Source organism: Emys orbicularis, chromosome 21 (assembly GCF_028017835.1).
Source record: "Emys orbicularis isolate rEmyOrb1 chromosome 21, rEmyOrb1.hap1, whole genome shotgun sequence".
Classification (NCBI taxonomy): Eukaryota; Metazoa; Chordata; order Testudines; family Emydidae; genus Emys; species Emys orbicularis.
The window spans coordinates 6,542,043-6,563,356 of record NC_088703.1 but is presented as its reverse complement, the minus strand read 5'-3'; the positions used below and the strand labels follow the sequence as shown (position 1 = coordinate 6,563,356).

The following is a 21,314-nucleotide window of genomic DNA, read 5'->3' as shown; positions in this document are numbered from 1 at the left end:
ATCAACACTGCTATCTTTATCAATCAGACTTGTAATCTCGCCAAAAAAAGAGATCTGAATTAGGGGTGGATCTTTACTTTGTATTTCCTGGTTTTCAGAAGTTTGAGTGTAGCTGGACTCAGTGTTCTGGAGAGGCATGAATGAGTAGAATCATAGAATATCAGGGTTGGAAGGGACCTCAGGAGGTCATCTAGTCCAACCTCTTGCTCAAAGCAGGACCAATCCCCAGACAGATTTTTACCCCAGTTCCCTAAATGGCCCCCTCAAGGATTGAACTCACAACCCTGGGTTTAGCAGGCCAATGGGCTCAAACCACTGAGCTAACAAAGTTTTCTGCTCATGAACAGGAGCTGTGGAATGTTATGGGGTATAATCCCTCACACGGGGGCTCTGGCCCCTTTTTCACACTTCGGAGCCGCGATAAGTATCTGCTGACTTCTTCGTTTCCTGCCATTATTTGGAGGTCAAACCTGCTTTGGGAAGCTCTGACAGACCCCACTGGGCCACGCTAAAGATGCAAAAACATTTCCTAGTGGCCCAGTCCTGTGAGGGACTTTAATTGCTGTTAGTGATTCATTAGACCAATACTGCAATACATCCATGATGTACAGAAAGCTCCAACCCTCTCAGATCACCATTTCTGGGCGCAAATGGCTCTTAGGAACATGTGCCAAGCTGGGGCTTTCATCAGACCTCACGGCCTGGACTCTGATGGGTGGAGAAAGCAAGAGAAGGAGCCTGGAGCTCAGAGACAGCAAAGGGGGCGCAGAACAAGGTGCAGAGCATTGCCGTGCTCTGACCAGCTGTACACAGCACAACGTTTCATTAACAAGCCCTTTATGTGGCTGCCCTGCATGGGCTCCTGACAGTCTCTTCTGCTCCGCTGCCTCTTGTGTCGCTGTGGATTCATTGCGGTTCACACTCCGTACCTCACTGGAAGTGTGGCATCACTGAGGCTAGGTTGTGTCAGCGGAGGAATCAGGCAAGAGGCAGCACCTAGGACTGGGAATTATCTGGGGCTGTGGCCATGCTTGGCACCTGGCCGAGCTGCCTGTGTCGGCCGGTGCCCACTGTGCACACACACGGACCTCCACCATTCAGGGCCGGCAGATGCTGACAAGCTGTCCCAGCAGAGAGCTCCAGAGAGAACACACGTAAGGTATTTCCCCTACAAGGAGCAGCGGGAGAGCCCAGGGCCGCCACTGGCGTCTGACAAGGGTACTTAGGGCTGCCTTTCACTCTCGCTACACTGGTGCTGCAGTCCCTACATGCCATACTCCATGTGAATTGGAGCCCTGATTGCTGGGCCTGGAGCAGAGGCACTGACTTATTTTCCCTCGGGGGCACTTCACCCCCCAGTCCGCCCCGAGGTCCCGCCTCCACTCCGGCCCTTCCCCTGAGGCCCCGCCTTTGTTCTGACTCTTCTCCCCCCCCTGCTCTGCCTCTTCCCACCCCTGCTCTGCCCCCTTCCCCGAGGCCCCGCCCTCACTCCGCCTCTTCCTGTCTCCACTCCAACCCCTTCCCCGAGGCCCCGCCCTCACTCCGCCTCTTCCTGTCTCCACTCCAACCCCTTCCCCGAGGCCCCGCCCTCACTCCGCCTCTTCCTGTCTCCACTCCAACCTCTTCCCCGAGGCCCCGCCCTCACTCCGCCTCTTCCTGTCTCCACTCCAACCCCTTCCCCGAGGCCCCGCCCTCACTCCGCCTCTTCCTGTCTCCACTCCAACCCCTTCCCTGAGGCCCCGCCCTCACTCCGCCTCTTCCTGTCTCCACTCCAACCCCTTCCCTGAGGCCCCGCCCTCACTCCGCCTCTTCCTGTCTCCACTCCAACCCCTTCCCCGAGGCCCCCGCCTGCCTGCTGCTCTCCGTCCTCCCCCAAGCGCTTCCCAAACAGCTGATCTGTGACACCACCGAACAGCTCTGGTGGGTGCTGGGCACCCACTATTTTTCTGTGCCCCTCTCCCTCCCACAGGCTGCAAGCAGCAAGAATCAAAGGCCAGCAAGAACTCACAGGCTGCAAGAGCCAAACCCCTGATCATGGAGCCACTCCCACTATCACAAAGAAACTAATGGTTCCATCTTTCCTCCAACAGGTGTGTTGTGAGCAAGACACGAGAAGTCATTCTTCCGCTCTACTCTGCCCTGGTTAGGCCTCAACTGGAATATTGTGTCCAGTTCTGGGCACCGCATTTCAAGAAAGATGTGGAGAAATTGGAGAGGGTCCAGAGAAGAGCAACAAGAATGATTAAAGGTCTTGAGAACATGACCTATGAAGGAAGGCTGAAAGAATTGGGTTTGTTTAGTTTGGAAAAGAGAAGACTGAGAGGGGACATGATAGCAGTTTTCAGGTATCTGAAAGTGTGTCATAAGGAGGAGGGAGAAAACTTGTTCATCTTAGCCTCTAAGGATAGAATAAGAAGCAATGGGCTTAAACTGCAGCAAGGGAGGTTTAGGTTGGACATTAGGAAAAAGTTCCTAACTGTCAGGGTGGTTAAACACTGGAATAAATTGCCTAGGGAGGTTGTGGAATCTCCATCTCTGGAGATATTTAAGAGTAGGTTAGATAAATGTCTATCAGGGATGGTCTAGACAGTATTTGGTCCTGCCATGCGGGCAGGGGACTGGACTCGATGACCTCTCGAGGTCCCTTCCAGTCCTAGAATCTATGACTCCCTGCTCACCCAGAGACCTGAGAATCACTCCCAAAGCCTCAGGTCACAGCCACCACTTTTCTGCTACTGCATGTCTGACAGGGAGGGATATTCTTCACACCCCACTAGCTTGAGCTTATTCACTCCCATGGGGTAGGACTGGAACACCAGCATTAGGCTGCCAGGCCAGCCCCACATCTGACGGAAGCTGACTGGTTACCCGGGAGAGCAGCATAGACGAAGGGAAATCAAAAACACTTTATTGCAAACCTATGACATCCTGGTACCCAGAAAGCAGAAACCAGCTCCGCTGAAACAGGGCTGCAGCCTGCTCCACTGCCTCTCTTCTACCCGTTCCCAGCCGCCAGCACCTGGTCAGGATTTCTGAATCACCACTTGAAATTTACCTGGCAGAAAGAGAAAGCACTGAGCGTGCAATGCAGGCCCTTCGCGAAGGGGAGGACACAGAAAAAGGGAAATGCTGCCATGGCCATAGGCGCTGACTCCGTGGGTGCTCCGGGGCTGGTGCACCCACGGGGAAAAATTAGTGGGTGCTCTGCACCCACTGGCAGCCAAGCTCCCCCACGGCCCAACTCCTCCTCCCCTGAGCGTGCTGCGTCCCCGCTCCTCCGCCTACCTCGCAGCGCTTCCCGCCTGGCCGCCGCCAAACAGCTGTTTGGCCGCTTTGGGGTGGGGGGAGGAGCGGGAACGTGGCGGGGAAGAGGAGGGGCCGGGGTGGGGATTTGGGGAAGAAGGGAGGGGGCGGAGTTGGGGCAGGGACTTGGAATGGGGGCGGGGCAGGGCCTCATGGAAGGGGTGGAGTCAGGGCGGGGCTGGGGGGTAGAGGAGGGTCGAGCGCCCACCGGCGGGAGCAGAAGGCGCCTATGACCATGGAAAGGGGCTGGGTTAGAGAGATCTCATGGCTGAGAAACCTCTGCCTGGGAAATCACTGTCCTGGCTTCATCCATGCAACCCCACCAAATACTGAACCAAGAGCCCACATCCGACTCCCTGGGGCTCTTTTTCCCTGGACACATTCCCAGACACCTCTTCACTGAGCGCTAGCTAGGAGGGGTCCCTTTCAGAAGTGAATATTGGGCAGGGAGAAGGTTGGCCCCTCTGGCACACCCTCCTGTACTACACAGGCGGCAGCAGGGCACCTTCCTCCACGTGCCTCAGCCTCTAGGGCTTCTCCAAGAGAGGAGTTCAACCTGCCTGGCCCGCTCCATCCTGGCCCCCTCTCCAGAGGCCACCGGCCAGGGGAGCCAGGTGACGATAGCTTTGTGACAAGGGCTACCCCGTTACCAAGAACTGGACTCAGACCTTCTGTCTCCCTTGTTCCACTCAGGGCCACAGAACAGACATCAGCTGGCTGGAACATCTGGGCAATGCCCAGCACATCACACTGCAACCCAGGCTCCCCAGGGCTCTGACAGGCAGGGAAGTAGGGAGCAGGGTGCTCGCTGGGGGCACCCCCTTCTTCCCTAGAGCAGGGATGGGGGAGGGGTATATCCTAAGGTGCCCTGGCTTGCGTCCTACTGGATCTCAGTTCCCTCTCCCCACGCAGAGACTAACTACTTACTGGACGGCATCACTGGCACCTCGGCAGTCACAGTGCTGTCAAAGCCCAGGTTGGAGAGAGCTCCTTTCACAAGGCCACATGTAAAGGCGAGAAACTACAGGAAAGGCAGAGAGCCGGTCAGTTCTCCCCTGGGGGGCATTCTGGAGCAGCAGTACTTGCCCTAGGTAGAGGGGGATCGAGCTAGGACTCACTAGCTAGACTGGGAGTGACTCTCTCTATGTGCAGACTGCCCCAGTGGCTAACCAATAGAATCATAGAATATCAGGGTCGGAAGGGACCTCAGGAATTAGGGAATTATCCTCACAGTCATGGACTCCTCTGGTGAAATCCGGGCTTGCCCAACTCAGTGGGGGTTCTACCATTGACTTCAGTGGGCCCAGGATTTCACCCATACATTGTAAGACCAGAAATAACAGTTATGATCATCCGCTTGGATCTCTTACATAACACAGGCCAGATAACCTCCCCCACCGATTCCTGCATCAAGCCCGTAACTTAGGGCTGAGAACAGCATCTCTTTGTAAGATGTCCCATTTTAATTTAAAGACTCCAAGTGGTGGAGAATCCGCACCACCCTTAGGTGAATTCTCCCAGTGGTTAGTTACTCTGACTGTTAAAAATTTGTTATTCCTACTCTGAGTTTATCTAATTTCAGCTTCCAGTAACTGGAACTTGTTCTAACTCACTTGGCTAGATAAAAAAACCAGAAATCTCCTCCACATGTAACTGTCTTTTGGATAAACTAAAGAGACTGAACTCTTTAGTTTCTCCCCGGTCATTCTGGTAGCTCTTCTCTGCACCCGCTCCAATTTTTCCAACATCCTTTTTAAAACGTGGACCCCAGAATTGGAGGCAGTATCTCAGTACTGGTCTCATCAATGTTCTACAGAGGGAAAATCACCCTCCTGCTCCTACTCACTACTCCCGTTAACCATGGGCGGCGGGTATAACAGGCCAGAGGAGGCTGAGCCTCCCCAAACAGCCCAGCGTGGCCCTGCCCATGCTTCGTCCCCAGACCTTCTCCTGCCTGCTTCCAGTTCCCGCTCTTCCCCCGTGGCTCGGGTGGGGACGGGCCAGCCTGTGGCTGGGACTCGGGGCGACTGGGGCCAGTGCTCGCACCGCCCAGCGCATCGGGGCTGGGGGCCGCCCGCCTGGCACTTCGGGGCTGGGGGCCGCTGGGGCCGCCCGCCCGCCCGGCGCTCTGGGGCTGGGGACTGCCTGTTCGGCGTTCCGGGATTGGGGGCGCTCAGGTGGCCTGGGGAGCCAGTGGCCGTGGTGGGGTTGCTCTAGGCTCTGGCGGGGATGGGGCAGGGCCTCAGGCAGAAGGGGAGTGGCTGGGGGATAGCCGGCCCCAATGGGCGGTTCACACGCCACCCATGCCATTAATGCATCCGAGCATCCCATTAGCTCTTATATGGGCTTTGAAGAGTTACACGAGCTCCAAGTTCAAAGGACAACAGTGATGGACTTCACCAGAGGACCTGGAACCCAGAGCACAGGAAAGCAGGCCAGGTCAGAGTCCATGCAGCTGTGTTTATTATTTTAGAACATCCAAGGTATGCTGTGGCCCCCCAGATGAGGTAGAAAGGCCTGGTCCCTGCCCCAAAGATCTTATAACCTAATATGGGCTCTCTGAGCTTGAGAGGGGCAGTCAGTCACAGGGGGAAAGCAGCCACAAGGCCTACCTGGTTCGGATTCCGCTTCCAGCCTGGCTTGCTATGGCAAGAGCCAACATACAGCATGTCCACGACTGCTTTGGAGGAATTTAATCTGTTGGGTTTTATATGGGGGATCTGAACACTGAAGAGGGTTTTAGCCGTGATGACAGAGGTCACAGTGCAGCCTTTCCTGCGGCCCTGACAAACAAGGAGGAGGTGCTTTTACTGGAGGATGTCCCCCCGTTGGGCTTACCTTGGGTGCCTCCTCCAGGTACTGCTTCCCATTGGACAGCTGGCTTAGGAGGAGGAATTGATTGTCTTGCAGCATGTAGGTTCCCTGTGGGAATGAGAGATCTGTGGGTTTGGGAGTCAAAATAAGTCAAGATGGCTGGGCCTCAGAGCCGCAAATACTAGGCCCGTTAGAAATGAAACCAAGAGTCAGACTGTGTGAGCAGCATGTCCCAGGGTGCCCCCTGCGCAGCACATGAGACCACCAGCAATCGCCTAGAAATCCATCACTGACTGCCACAGGCTCACGCAATGCCAAGCCCCCGATCCTAGCACAGCAGGAAGGGCACTAAATGACCCCAGGGCTGCTCTGCGGGGGGAGCACTCCAGCTGCCCCTTGGTCAGTGCACTCGCTGTCTCTGACGCAGCCTTCAGAGGGACCCCTGATCTGCCAATGGCACCTCGGAATCTAAGTCAGGTCAGTTCCAGAGCAGGGACAGGCACAGGACTCCCAGAACACTCTGGTCCAGTTCTGGATACATTTCATGGTCTTTGTATTAATCTCTGAGCTCTAATGGGCTAGGACCTGCCAACCTCAGTGACCACCTCTCTCCCCAGGACAATGGGGACAATAGGGTGGAACTCTGGGGCTGGGCATTCTTACTGGAGGGTCCTCAGCTGAGGAGCTCTGTTCTCCTGGAAATAAGGCTGCGCTTGTGCCACACACCCCTGAGCCACAATGCCAGACTCAAATGTTTGCTCAGGCCTCTTGATACTACCTGGGGCAGCAGCCTAGTCCTTCTCCACCCTCCTCTTGGAATAAGCTATGGAGCAAGAAGTACTTTGGGGAGAATGAATGCTTCTCTTCTCACCCGTCTGCATTGTGCAGCAGGGACACTGAGATAAAATCATAGACTATCAAGGTTGGAAGGGACCTCAGGAGGTCATCTAGTCCAACCGCCTGCTCAAAGCAGGACCAATCCCCAATTTTTGTTTGTTTGTTTGTTTTTTGCCCCAGAACCCTAAATGGCTCCCTCAAGGATTGAACTCACAACCCTGGGTTTAGCAAGCCAATGCTCAAACCACTGAGCTATCCTCCCCTCCTAAGGAGGAGCCTGCAAAGGCCAAGACAAAACTGTGGGAGAGCATCCAGTCATCCTGGGAGCAGGGGAAAGCCTCGCAGCTCTTACCTGATGGTTGGTGCGCAGATTATCCACCTGCTTCTTGAAGACGGTTATCCACAGATCCTTGCAGAGGAATTTCAGGGCGTCCAGCTCATCCTTGAATGACGGAGTCTCCTTTGTCAACCTTCAGCAGAAGGGGGAAATCGCAGAGTTTGGTAATTGTCTCTTTGAATGGGTCCTACAGTATCAGGCAGCGGGACTAGAGAAAACCCGGAGCTGAGTCACCTGTCAGAGCAATGCTGACAGGATCATTGGCAGACTGCCCGGGGCTCTAGCTCCATCATTTCCTGTTTCCCTTCTATCTTGTCAAAAGAGATTAAGCACTAGATGTATCAGAAGGGAAGTTGGATTTACTCAGGCCTGGGCTTGGAGCCCTGCCCGGGAAGGGAGCTGGGAGCCCCTTCAGCACATGCAAGGGGGATTGAAGCCACTCCGGCGTTTGGAAGTGCTTTTCACTTAACAGCTCAACAGCATGGAAACAGAAGGGCTAAACATTTTCAAAAACAACGAAGTCGCTTAGGAGCCTAAATATCATTCAATTTCTGTGTCTATTTGAGTCAATGAGCTTCAGGCTCTTAAATCACAAATGCGCTTCCTTTGTGCTCTCTCTCTCTCTCATGGTTTTAGGACACATCCCCCATGGAATCAGCCACCCCGGCCTAGCCCAACATCCAAAACTCTGCCCATCAGCTAAGCCAACAGACTCACCACCTCACTCTGCTGCCCAGTGGGCAGGAGGAACTGCAGGAGGGCAGACAGCCCAAGCAAGGGGAGCCCAGAGCAAACGGTGCCAAAATTAGAAGTGAATCCAGCTTCAGGACGCCTGCCATGTCCCGGCCCCTCCTGGGCAGTAGCGTAGCTAGCGGGGTGCAGGGGAAGCAGCCGCTTCCCCTCAGCAAATTTGCCAAAAGCGGCGCCTTTCCAAAGGCGGCTGGAGGAGCGAGGGGGGGCACAGGCTGGCCGCCCGCAGCGCAGCCGGCAGCCATGGGTGGGCGCGCGGCCGGAGGAGCAGGGGGGCGCGGCATGCGGCCCAAAGCTGCGGCCGGAGGAGCGGGGGGGGGGGGGCGCAGGCTGGCCGCCCGCAGGCCGCAGCGTGGCCGGCAGCCATGGGTGGGCGGCGGGGACGCGGCCGGAGGAGCGGGGGGGGATCCATTCCATGTTTCATCTCTGACCCCTACCTGTATCATGGGCCAAACTGAAATCCAAGAGCTAAAAAAAACTCTCAATCTGGCTCCAGCCATCACAGACTGACCTCATCCTTACTCTGAATTGTATTGATTGGCTGGTATACACAGTATCTCAGTTCTAGGCTGAGAGAGCAACATAGAAGGTTTGTGTGGGTGTCTGATGAACAAATGTGGTTTGGGTGGGCGGCGGGTGTGCGGCCGGAGGAGCGGGGGGAGGCGCAGCATGCGGCCCGCAGCGCGGCCGGCTGCCGCAGCCGGAGGAGCAGGGGGGGCGCAGGGTGGCGGCCGGCAGCCATGGGGGGACGGCGGGCGCGGCCGGAGGAGTGGGGGGGCGGAGCATGGCGGCCGGCAGCCGCGGCCAGAGGAGCGAGGGGGGGGGCTGCGGGGGTGGCACGGCAGGGCTGGAGGAGCCATGGGGCGTGGAGGGGCGGTGCAGCCGGAGGAGCCAGCCAAGGGCGGGGCGTGGAGCGGCCGGAGGAGGAGCCAGCCAAGGGGGGCGTGGCCAGAGGAGGAGCCAAGGGGGGGCGCCTTTTTTATGTTTGCTCCCCCTCCTCTTAGAAGCTGGCTACGCCACTGCTCCTGGGGCCTTCCCTCCCTGGTGCTCATCGGGCTCCATTTCAGACTCTGATTCACTCCCAGTTCACAGGGACCGCTATGTACTGGGAGCTGCTCCTGCCGATCTGTCGTCCGTGTTAAACTTCCTCCTCCACCGTCACTCCATGAATCTCCCACCCCACCCCGCCTGTGCTCTGGTACTCTGCACTCACCTCTCCGAGAGTCCTTGGCCCACTCGGAAACCCACTCCCTCCAGGGCACCGAGACCTTTCTCCTGTTCCTGTCAAACACCACAGATGAAAAGGCTCAGAATGGAGTCAGTGCACGTGAGACATTTGTCTGGCGCTGGAATTAGCCTCGCCTAGCAGCCCCTCCATGGCTTCAGAAGGGTGGGAGAAGGTCTCTGACCTGGGAGCATCAGGGCAAGATGCAGCATTGTGAAGTTAAGTATCAGGGGGTAGCCGTGTTAGTCTGTATCTACAAAAACAACAAGGAGTCTGGTGGCACCTTAAAGACTAACTGATTAAGCTTTCGTGGGTAAAAACCTCACTTCTTCGGATGTAACATTGTGAAGTTGACGCTGAAGAGTGGGGTATGGTGGGTTGGGTTGGGTTGAGGTGGGGTAGGGGAACCTGATGCTCACTCTGAAGTTTCATCGATTTGTTGACTCCAAGGCCAGAAGGGACCATTGTGAATGTGATCATGTAGTGTAGGGTGACCAGATGTTGTTCCAATATTTAACCCTTTGTCCTACGTCCCGATCAATGTATGATTGGGACGCCATTTGTCCCGATATTCAGGTAAGGAGGCGAACGGAGGGAAGCGCTGACCCCGTGGAGCACCCATGGGGAAAAATTGCAGCCACGCTCCCCCTCCTCCCCCCCTGCAGCGCTTCCTGCCACCTAACAGCTGTTTGGCGGCGCTTAGCGCTTTCCAGGAGAGAGGGGGGAGGAGCGGGTATGTGGCGAGCTCAGGGGAGGAGGCGGAGAAGAGGCAGGGCAGGGGCGGGGACTTGGGGAAAGGGAGTGGAATGGTGGCGGAGCAAGGGCAGTGCAGGGGAAGGAAGAGGCGGAGGGTGAGCAAGCACCCACCCGACAGAAGGGAAGTCGGCGCCGTAGGGGTGAGTGGCTGGTGGGGGGGTGAAGAGGCGAGCGGTGGGCAGGCAAGCGGGCGGGGAGGCGAGCGGTGGGTTGGGGACTGAGGGATGCAGCAAACCAGCAGCAGGCCGGGGGATGAGGAAGGGCGCAGTGGGGGGGCCGCACGGGACCTGGGGCCGAGTGGGGAGGGGGCGGGACCTGGGGCCGAGTGGGGGTGGACTGTGGGCGGGGCTGATGGCACCCCAATGTGTCCCGATATTTTAGTGTGGTGATCTGGTCACCCTAATGTAGTGTGACCTCCCATATAGCACAGGCCAGAGAACCGCACCCAGCCTCTGGCACAGAGCCCCGCCCCGCACTGCACCCAGCCTCTGGCACAGAGCCCCGCCCCGCACTGCACCCAGTCTCTGGCACAGAGCCCCGCCCGCAGCACAGAGCCCCGCCCCGCAGTGCACCCAGTCTCTGGCACAGAGCCCCGCCCCCAGCACAGAGCCCCGCCCCGCACTGCACCCAGTCTCTGGCACAGAGCCCCGCCCCCAGCACAGAGCCCCGCCCCGCACTGCACCCAGTCTCTGGCACAGAGCCCCGCCCCCAGCACAGAGCCCCGCCCCGCACTGCACCCAGCCTCTGGCACAGAGCCCCGCCCGCAGCACAGAGCCCCGCCCCGCAGTGCACCCAGTCTCTGGCACAGAGCCCCGCCCCCAGCACAGAGCCCCGCCCCGCACTGCACCCAGCCTCTGGCACAGAGCCCCGCCCCCAGCACAGAGCCCCGCCCCGCAGTGCACCCAGTCTCTGGCACAGAGCCCCGCCCCCAGCACAGAGCCCCGCCCCGCACTGCACCCAGCCTCTGGCACAGAGCCCCGCCCCCAGCACAGAGCCCCGCCCCGCACTGCACCCAGTCTCTGGCACAGAGCCCCGCCCCGCACTGCACCCAGCCTCTGGCACAGAGCCCCGCCCCTCGGCAGCGCACCCCGCCCGCAGCCAGCGACTCGCCGCCCGACCCAGAGCCTTGTCCCCGGCTCGGCGCTCCCTCTCACCCCCCTCCCCTCACCGCACACAGCGCATGCGCCATCTCCATGTGCAGCGCCTGGAACAGCGGCGAGTCAGCCATGGCCGGAGTCGCGACTTCCGGGATCGGACACCATGTGACTGATCATGTGACCTGCCTGCTACGGGATCATGTGACCTGGACTCCGTCCGTGCCGTTCTTGTTCCGCCTCCGCGATAGCGGGTAGCGAAGAGAAGCGGGTGGGGGCGGGGCTGGTGGCTCGGACTGTGGGGGCTGTTTGAGGGACCTGAGGAAGGGGGGGACTCTGGGTGAGCACGGGGACTCTAGGGGGCTCTGGGGGGCGCTCGGGGAGAGGGAGCAGAGGCTCTCGGGGGGAGGGGAATGGGGGCGCTCTGGGGGGCGAGTGGGGAGCTCTGGGGGGAAGGGAGTGGGGGGCGCTCTAGGGGGATGGGTGGGATGAGTGGGGGGTTCTGGGGGGCGCTCGGGGAGAGGGAGCAGAGGCTCTCGGGGGGAGGGGAATGGGGGCGCTCTGGGGGGCGAGTGGGGAGCTCTGGGGGGAAGGGAGTGGGGGGCGCTCTACGGGTATGGGTGGGATGAGTGGGGGGTTCTGGGGGGCGCTCGGGGAGAGGGAGCAGAGGCTCTCGGGGGGAGGGGAATGGGGGCGCTCTGGGGGGCGAGTGGGGAGCTCTGGGGGGAAGGGAGTGGGGGGCGCTCTAGGGGGATGGGTGGGATGAGTGGGGGGTTCTGGGGGGTGCTTGGGGAGAGGGAGCAGAGGCTCTCGGGGGGAGGGGAATGGGGGCGCTCTGGGGGGCGAGTGGGGAGCTCTGGGGGGAAGGGAGTGGGGGGCGCTCTACGGGTATGGGTGGGATGAGTGGGGGGTTCTGGGGGGTGCTCGGGGAGAGGGAGCAGAGGCTCTCGGGGGGAGGGGAATGGGGGCGCTCTGGGGGGCGAGTGGGGAGCTCTGGGGGGACGGGAGTGGGGGGCGCTCTACGGGTATGGGTGGGATGAGTGGGGGGTTCTGGGGGGCGCTCGGGGAGAGGGAGCAGAGGCTCTCGGGGGGAGGGGAATGGGGGCGCTCTGGGGGGCGAGTGGGGAGCTCTGGGGGGAAGGGAGTGGGGGGCGCTCTACGGGTATGGGTGTAATGAGTGGGGGGTTCTGGGGGGCGCTCGGGGAGAGGGAGCAGAGGCTCTCTGGGGGGAAGGGAGTGGGGGGCGCTCTAGGGGGATGGGTGGGATGATTGGGGGACTCTGGGGGAGGGGAGTTGGGGGCGCTCTGGGGGGAATGGAGATGCTCTTGCGGGAGAGGTGGGATGAGTGGGGATGCTCTGAGGATGTGGGGAAGTGTGGGGGCACTCTGGGGAAGCAGGGGTGCTCTGGGATAGAGGTGGGGGAGTAGGGGGCTGGGTTGGGAGGGTTGGGGTAGGGGACTGTAGGGGGAGCAGGGTGCTTTCTGGGAGAGGGGCTGGGGAGGAGGCTCTGGAGCAGAGGTGGGAGGGATGTCTGTGGGGAGTGTATGGGGGGTTTCCCTGAGAGATGAATGACAGGCTTCCGGGACTTTGCCCATGGCCATATTCTGTCCTGTGCTGATGTCCGTCATGGCATGGACTGGTGGTCTCCCTATCCTGTTACTGTGTTGCCCTCCACTTGTGGTCATTCACCGCCTCTCTCCTGGCTGGGTACCTGCCATCCAGCGGCTGTTGGGCTGGTTGTTGCTGGCACGTAGCACTTCAGCTAACGGCCCACCTAACTGCTCCCCCCTGGAACTTCACAACCACTTGCCAGCTTCTTCCGGGCTCCTGGGACCCATCGACCTTCCGAGCTGTCTGAGGCTCTTCTCCATTGTCTCAGTTTCCCCTCTCTTGCTGTGACTGACCTGCTTTTGTTTCTTTAGGTGGCTGAAGCCCAAGGATGGCAGCACCCCAAAACAAAGCAGTGGTTCAAGGGGAAGCATCTGAGACTGATTCCGATGAAGAAGTTTATCTGCCGTCCGTTCCCCAGGCCTCCTTTCCCAGCCTCTCTGGTGTGAAAGTCCTCGGGGAAGCATCTGAGACAGATGACGAAGACGAAGGGAGCCCAAGTGGGCACAAAGTCAAGTCTAAGCTAGTCGACCTGGACCTGCCTCCCCTGATTGTCATCAGGAAGGAGGAGCCAAGGTCTCCTATGGGAATAGAAGAGAAACCTGCCCTTCGTATCCAGCACCAGGGGCGCTACAGCACCTTGCTGCAGCAGAAGCTGATTGAGAGCAATGCCCGCTTGTACTACGATGTCAGCAGCACCATCAAGCAGGTGTATCAGATGGCCACCAAGGAACTCGGCACCATCACTGCACAGCTCAGCAACTCGCAGAGCGGCATCATCAACGCCTCGCACAACATCCGCCTCGTTCTGGATGACTTGCAAGCCGTGGCTGACAAGATGGACATCGTCACCAGCTGCAACCTGCTGCCTGATATCCAGATGGAGCTGCCTTCTGCATAACCTACCCCTTCTCTTGGAACTAGGGGACCTGAGCTACCCCGCTCTGTTGGCAGCTTGGTGTGCTGGGCTGGTTGGTTACTGATGGGTACTGGCTTGTCACAAGGAGGGGATGTGGAATATCAAATGGAACTGCTCTAGCCCTGAAGGGTCTTTGTAGTTTTGATGATGACAATACTGCCCAGCTAGTCCCAAGCGAATTAATGCCCAAGGTCTCAGGGAACACCGCTCCCAGCATGCACAAAGGTCTCATGCAACTGCTGCTTAAGAGAACTGCTGTTAACATTCTCATGTGGCTGGAGCTAATCCCAAGAAATAAGTGCAGTGGATGCACTGTAAGGTCTGTGCTTTAGGGTAACACTTTCAGAGTAGTATGACCAGCACGTGTCTGAAGGCCAAGGACAGTGCCTGTCCTGTAGCTGATGTAAGTAAACAGCTCTAAGCATGGAATGTGTGGGTTCTTTTTTCTGAAGCGTCTCCATGCCCCATCTGGTCAGCGAAACTACTAAGGGGACTAACTGTCATGTGGATATGTCCCCAACATAGAGCAGTTGTCAGATGGTCATTTCCAGTCATCCCTCCCCAGGACAGAATTTAAAGCAGTGATTTCTCAGTGAAAGGTTTCTCAGCCTGTTCCCTGGTGTTTTATCATTTGTGAAGCTAATACAGGCTCAGTTGTGCTGACAAATACCCTGTCAGCTCTAGTTCTGCCATTTTCTTCTCTCCCACCTACTTCTAGGAGGTGTCCTTGGCCTTCTCGTCTTCTCCCTCTACACCCTTTCTTGGTCATCTCCTCCACTCACCTGGCTTCAATTACCATATTTACACCGATGACTCAACCCTACTTGTCCAGTCCTACATCTCCATCTGTCTCTGTATCCTCCTTGGTCGTGCCTTCCTTTAGCATAGTGCTGAGTATCCCTGCCTGTTATGCGGGAGACAGGGTTTGATTTCCTGACTGAGAGGCTTCACTTGATTATGTGACCTGGTAGCCTGCAATAGCAGAAGACTGGACATGATGACCCAGGAGGTCCCTTCCAGTCCCGTGTATCAGCCTCCTGGATGTCTTGCTGCTATCCTAGGCCCAGATCCTCGGTTGTATTCAAGCTCTTTAACTTCCATTGATTGCAATGGAAATTAGGACCCTAAATACCTTTGAGGATTTGGGCCCTAGCAACCAAAGTCTCCTCTTTCCCTTTCTCTGTCACTGTACAGAACACCGCCGTCAGGCCTGCAACTTGGGTGTCATCTGTAACTTTTCCCACACCTCACACACCCAGGTAGTGCCTAAATCATTCTGCAGCTTCCTCTGTAACAGCTTGCCTTTTATCTCTGTCCATCCTGCTCACTCTCTCCTCTGGGCCCTCACCATCTCCTGCTTGGCTCCTATAACCTCCTCCATGGCATCCCTGAAACCCACATTGTTCTCCTGGCCATTCATTTTGATTTAGTTGGGGATTGGTCCTGCTTTGAGCAGGGGGTTGGACTAGATGACCTCCTGAGGTCCCTTCCAACCCTGATAGTCTATGATTCTAAGGCAAGATGTGCCCATTATGATCATCTAGTCTGGCCTGTGTCATGCAGATCAGAGAACTGCATCCACTGATTTCCGCATCCAGACCACAAACCTCAATTCAAAATTCTGCTGCTAAGATTATTATTTCCTTGTATTAGTGTAGTGTGATGCCTAGGTGCCTTAGTCATCCTGGGCTATTACTCTAACCATCTCAAACCCACTTGAATCCCTCTGCTGGCTCTCCCCACTTTTCTGCATGAGATTCAAGCTTCTTGTGCTCACCTTTAACCCCCCCCCCACCCCACCCCACCCCACCCTTAGTCCTTGCCTGTTCCTCTGCTTTTGTAACTTACTGATTTTGCTCCCCCTGTCCCCCAGGAGTCTCAGCCTCAAATCTCCTTCCCCTTTTGTTCACTTCTCCTACAAGCACTTTTGCCCTATCTCACGCCACTCCTTATGCAGGGAATGCTCTCCCTTAACTAGTCTGTTTCAAAACAGCTCCCCCACACAAAGCAAACAACCCCTGCCCCAGCTTGTCCTTCAGATCCCTTCTTAAGATTCCCTTTTCTTCTGCCTACATAAGAGCTAATTGGCCAAGCAAAGGGAGCCCTTGCATTCAGCTTGGCTGTAGCATGATCACTTTTGAAGACTGCCTCCAGTTCACTCTGGAACTTCAGAGAATGTTCTAAGTATCAATGGCAGAATCCTGTTGATTTTGATGAAAATCAGAAAACTGGAAAAGGCTGATTTCTGCTGATCTAAACGGTATGTTTCTGTAGGCTCTGGACACATGGGTGAGGCAGTTACCTCCCCCAGGCTTGTGGCTGGGGAGCATCACTCCATACAGGGATGAGGCAGTGAGGTGAGGTTAGATTTAGGGAACCATAGGGCTTCCTCTGCTTGCAGCACCGGGTAGGTCCACACTACCCGCCCGATTCGGCGGGTAGAGATCGATCTTCTGGGATCGATTTATCGCGTCTCATCTGGACGTGATAAATCGATCCCAGAAGCGCTCCCCCGTCGACTGCGGAACTCCTGCTCGCCGAGAGGAGGAAGCGCTGTCGACTGGGGAGCCTGCCTGCGCTGCGTGGACCCGCAGTAAGTAAACTTAGTTCGATCTAGGAAACGTCGACTTCAGCTACGCTATTCTCGTAGCTGAAGTTGCGTTTCCTAGATCGATCCCCCGCCCCAGTGTGGACCAGCCCACCCAATGAGCACTCTGTGGGCCTGGTTTTAGTGGAAATCAAGCTGCCAGAAGCCTCTTGCCCCTGCAGTCTGGCCAGCACCCCACCCAACAGACCCTTGCCCCCAACTCCAGCCAGCTGCCCCCTCCACTTCAGTTGGCACCTTTGCACTGGGGAGACAAGTGTCTGGGGACAAGGGGCCCAGCTGGGTGTACACCTCAGCCTGCGTAAGTAACAAGGTGTGACCCTCTAGTTATTATTGCAGTTAATGTCTCACCAGGGTTAAGTAGGTGGTAAGTACTGAGGTCAAATTGATCTTTTGTGTCTCTGATTACATACAAAAACTACATTAAAAGAATGGTCAGTTGACAAAGTCATGCACTCAAAAGTTAGCAAATACCAGAATTAAGGTTGTCTCTGTCTCCTTGTACTTATGTATTTTGATTCCCGTCTTTAACTATATACTCACATAGTATTTTTCCACAGTACGTCTCCCTCCATCAGGGGACTGGCTGGGTGGTGCTAGCTGAATGGGTAATTGTTCAATATTTTATGCAAGCATACGATTCAGTGAGTGGTCTCTTCCGTATTTACTGCTCATTAGCCAAACACTAAACACCGAATTACTCATTTCCTTATTCTCTTCTCTGGTACCCATGATTGTAGTAGCTGAGTGCTTCTTTAAATTATATCTCTTCACAAGACCCTGGGAGATATTTACTGTGCCTGGCTCACAAGTGAGGAAATGACACACAGAGAATTGCGAAGGGTTCGCTCATTTTGTTTGGGCGCTGAACTTGAGACACAGTTGGATTTTTTGAAAACGTTGCTGCTGCTGTTGTCTTGTCCAGGATAATAATCTCAAGCCATGAAGTTCGAGAAAAAACTTGGCGACTCTCACAGGGAATAAGTGTAGTGGAGAGAATCACTTGCCTTACAATATGACATTCAAAAGTGTGGGCAGTGTTAAAGTCTGCTCTTGGCTGTGACAGATGTAGCAATTACCTGCAATATGCTGGACAAACCTTGTTGAATGAAGTTTAAGTATTTTTGGAATTCGTTGTATTAAAAATGCAAATGTTTGTGGTGTTGTGGGATTGTGGTCTAACAGAAACGCTGGGAAGCGTTATGAGCTTCAGGGGACATATTTAAAACAACGGGCCAGACAAGATTAATCTTCTAGTGCAGGGGTAGCCAACCTGTGGCTCCGGAACCACATGGGGCTCTTCAGAAGTTAATAAGTGGCTCCTTGAACAGGCACCGACTCTGGGGCTGGAGCTACAGGTGCCAACTTTCCAATGTGCCAGGGGGTGCTCACTGCTGAACCCCTGGCTCTGCCACAGGCCCTGCCCCCACTCCACCCCTTCCCGCCCCCTCCCCTGAGCTTGCCATGCCCTTGCTCCTCTTCCCCCGGCCCAGACCTCCTGCATGCCATGAAACAGCTGATTGGGAGGTGCAGGGAGGGAGGGGGAGGCGCTGATCGGTGGGGCTGCTGGTGGGTGGGAGGCACTGGGAACAAGGGTGGGGGGGGAGCGGCTGATGTATTACTGTGGCTCTTTGGCAATGTACCTCAGTAAATTTTGGCTCCTTCTCAGGCTCAGGTTGGCCACCTCTGTTCTAGTGAGTGGCTTTCCTAAGAAATACGTGGGAGAATGGGAATGCAAATTACCCACCTCTGGTCCCATCCTTCTGAAGCTGCACCCTGAGGAGAAACGCATTGTCTGCTGATCACTCATTACATGAGGACAAGTTCAGCAGCCCAAACTGGATAAAAGAGTGACTCAGATTCATGGGGTTGCTTGTTCTGAGCTAATAGCTGTTATGAACTTGTTACCACAGAAAAAACCCAGGCTGCTGGAGCGCGGGGGGGTGGGTTTGAAACACTGTTTAATGGCTGGAGCCCTTAGTGGAGTTCAGGTTTTAATATTTTCTCTCTAATACTTTTACCTTAAGAAGAAATGTACTTGCTTAGAAGGGGCTGTGTCATAGCATAACTGTGGCAATTGCATGGTTTATAGCCTCCGAGGGGAAAAGCAGACCAGGGTGCTCGGGCAGTCTGACTTTGCTGGGGAATGCCTGGAAATTGCCAAGTCAGGTGGGAGAGAACGTTAGGAGTGTTGGTGACAATGTAGGATTCAGGCCTGTATCTTTGCCTGAGATAGAATTTTGGGTCTTGTTTGCCCGGTTGATTTTTGATATTCTTATATCTTATACTAATGTGTGCAAACAAAGGACAAAGACTGTGTGTGTTGCTTCTGCCTAGCCAGATGGGTTTGTTAGTATAATGGGAACACCTAAGAGCAGTTAGAGTGTTATTGGGCCTGGTGGAAGTATAATATACAAGTGCACGCTTTAAGATTGCCTCAACTCCTATCTCAAGGCAAGGTCAAGCACCCAGTGGGGAGGGGCAAAGGGAGGCTGGGGGGAAGGTATAAAACACTAAAAGGCCAAAGAAATGCCTTTCCCTGACTGTAGCACAACCTCACCCCTCCCATGGGATATAAAAGAGGTGGGACAAAGACTCCAGACTCTCAACCCCCAAAACGGAACATGACCATAAATTGTCAGCGGTGGGACTGAGGACGTGCGTTTCAGGTATAATTATGCCTGCTAAGGAGTGGGGAGAAGGGGACCGGGGCCGTTCTTAGGCATATGCAGTTGCGTGGGGCACCATGAAATTTGGGGCAACAAATTGCCCCAAATTTCATGGTGCCCTCACGGCGTGGGCTGCGCCCACTGCAAGGGGCACATCCCTAGGCAGATGGGGGGTCCCGGACAACTCCCTCCACCCCACCTCTTACCCTTCCCCCCGGACCGCCCCCATTCCACCTCTTCCCCCAGCGACCCCACACTCACCAGCAGCGGCGGGAAGCGGCGCAACCTGGCCCTAGCCCGCTCCACTCGGCCAGCTCCCAGCCGCGTTGCTCCGCTTCCCGCCACCGGTGCGTGCGGGGAGGTTGGGGAAAGGATCGCCTCCCGCACTCACTGGCGGCAGGAAGCGGAGTGCCGCAGCTGGGAGCTGGCAGAGTAGAGCGGGCTGGGGCCAGGCTGCTCCGCTTCCTGCCGCCGCCGGTGAGTGCCGGGGGTGGGGAGGGGATCCCATCCTCCAAGCCCCCTCCCCCGAACAATACAGCTGGGGCTGGGGCGAGGGAAGCGGAGTGGGCTGCTCCCGGCCCCCTGCTAATCCTCTGGGCCTGTGGGGCCCCCAAAAGTGCCACCCCACAGCTCCTGCCTCCCAGACCCTGGGTGTGGGAGGCCTGGGGGGCTGCGTAGGGCACCCAAATGGCTAGGACGGCCCTGAAGGGGACACTGGGAAACGAGGTTCTGCAGCATCAGAGTTATAGACATGCTCGCTGGAAACTATCCCCAGTACCCATTGCATTGCCTGCACTTCAGACTTCTGGCCTTTTGGATGTGTGTGTGTGTCTCTCTCTCTTGGGAAAGCCCCTAACAACATTCCAGTGTTCCTGTGATGTTCAGCATTGCAACACCTAAATGCTGTTGCAGAATCCAGGCCAAGATCCCTGCCGGATTAAATGCACCGGCTGCACAAAGCTCAGGAAAAGAATCAGAATAGCCTAGTGAATGAGAATGACATGTAGGACCCCAGCTTCATTTGTTGTAGAATTTGTGTACAGAATGAGGCTGGGGATTGCAGGAGGAGAAAGGATGGTCCCATGGCTAATGCAATCAAATGCCACACTGGGGAAGTGGCTTCTACCATTGCATCAGCCAGAGAGTGAAGTCACTTAAACCCAACTTTTTCACGCGTGGCCACTAATTAGTATGTTCATTTTCTGGGTGCTTATCTTGAGACATTTCAGGATTGAGTTCCAGAAGTGCTGAGAACTCAAATGCAACTCAAGTCAATTACAAGTCAACTTTGAAAAACTCAATTTTTGCAATTTATAGGAGGCTCAAAGGATCAGAGAGCGAGGCAATGAATTGACTTTTCAATGGATTTAATCACATGTTGGTGATGGGTTTCAGGTAGCCGATGATCACACCAAAGCTGGAAGATTGGAGTCATAGGTAGGGACAATATATGAGGAAAATATTCTCTATCAAGGAAAATATCTGATATAGGCGGTAGAAAGATAAAAGATCCTCTGATCAATATCAAAGCATCTCAGTGCACGCCCCTAATCCCACCCCTTACAGTTGATGGTCATGTTCCCTTTTCGGAGAGTCATGAGTCTGGGGGCTTTGGTACCGTCCCTTTTGTATCCCATAGGAGGGGTAGGGAGTGAGGTTGTGCTTTGGTCAGGGACAGACATTTCTTTGGCTTTTAGTGTTTCTTTTGCCTCCCCCCTTGCCCCTCTTAAGTGATTGCTTGACCTTGGCTTGAGAGAGGAGCCAGACAGCCTTCCAGTGTATGCTCATATATAAAAATTTTATTAAAGCTAATGTTAAAAAATATAGATAATTCATAGGTTGCGAAAAGAGTGTCTGTACATCTGGGTATAGTGCTTAGATTATCCACCAATAATACAAAGTTAGTTTTTTTAAAAGTCATATGATACATAGTATACATAATCAGCAATAACCCAAATTTAGGTGAATAGATTTAACAATGCAGTCTAGATATCAGAATCCGAATACACGGGTACATCACTCATGAAAAGGTGTACTGAGATTTGGTTGTGGAAAGCAAAATATATCAGTGAGGGGAGATTGTCCCTCAGTAATTGAGAATTAGGTTGGTTGTCCATTTAGAAAATACAATCAATGAGGAAAGTATTTGTTACTTTCCTGACTGTGCTTCTCATCGGCACTCCAGCTCATCCCTCCTGGTATTGCCGATGTCCTGTGATGTGTTCTATGTAGATATCCCTCAACCACCTTATGGCATCCGACAGCATGAGTTTGCCGCATCAGCCAAGTGTAGCATTGACCGATTCCGCATTCTCTCAGCACTCGCTCTTACTGGGCTCCCATGCGCCCAAGGCTCTGACGATCAGCACGTGTGTCTGGACCTGGTAACCCGTAGCT

General features: G+C 55.5%; 2 protein-coding genes across 4 annotated transcripts; one reads left to right on the top strand and one right to left on the bottom strand.

Moving 5' to 3' along the window:
* Positions 1–2,885: 2,885 nt before the first annotated feature.
* Positions 2,886–11,275, bottom strand: TRAPPC6A (trafficking protein particle complex subunit 6A). Of its 2 annotated transcripts, XM_065420696.1 has the most exons (6): positions 11,191–11,275; positions 9,255–9,322; positions 7,307–7,424; positions 6,142–6,225; positions 4,231–4,324; positions 2,886–3,055 (listed from the first exon to the last, which is right to left on the bottom strand). In XM_065420696.1, exons 1-6 carry the CDS (start codon positions 11,248–11,250, stop codon positions 3,024–3,026), a joined length of 456 nt encoding a protein of 151 aa, XP_065276768.1. In that variant the 5' UTR covers positions 11,251–11,275; the 3' UTR covers positions 2,886–3,023. The 2 variants fall into 2 exon arrangements, with proteins under 2 accessions (XP_065276768.1, XP_065276769.1); XM_065420697.1 differs by lacking the exon at positions 9,255–9,322.
* A 15-nt stretch (positions 11,276–11,290) lies between these two features.
* BLOC1S3 (biogenesis of lysosomal organelles complex 1 subunit 3) lies at positions 11,291–14,067 on the top strand. 2 transcript variants are annotated; one of them, XM_065420695.1, is made up of 2 exons: positions 11,291–11,370; positions 13,039–14,067. In XM_065420695.1, the coding sequence occupies exon 2, from the start codon at positions 13,056–13,058 to the stop codon at positions 13,623–13,625; it is 570 nt and encodes a 189-aa protein (XP_065276767.1). In that variant the 5' UTR covers positions 11,291–11,370; positions 13,039–13,055; the 3' UTR covers positions 13,626–14,067. The 2 variants fall into 2 exon arrangements, with proteins under 2 accessions (XP_065276767.1, XP_065276765.1); XM_065420693.1 differs by having other exon boundaries at positions 11,327–11,456.
* Positions 14,068–21,314: the final 7,247 nt, after the last annotated feature.

What these genes read in the sequence shown, in the direction of transcription:
- BLOC1S3 (XM_065420695.1), top strand. Translation starts at nt 13,056, where the DNA reads ATGGCAGCACCCCAAAACAAAGCAGTGGTTCAAGGGGAAGCATCTGAG.
- TRAPPC6A (XM_065420696.1), bottom strand. Translation starts at nt 11,250, where the DNA reads ATGGCTGACTCGCCGCTGTTCCAGGCGCTGCACATGGAGATGGCGCAT. An exon ending in ACCTGGAGGAGGCACCCAAG is followed by an intron (nt 4,325 to 6,141) that starts GTAAGCCCAACG and finishes CCTTTCCTGTAG; the next exon opens with TTTCTCGCCTTTACATGTGG. An exon ending in GGTGCCAGTGATGCCGTCCA is followed by an intron (nt 3,056 to 4,230) that starts GTAAGTAGTTAG and finishes TCTTTCTGCCAG; the next exon opens with GTAAATTTCAAGTGGTGATT.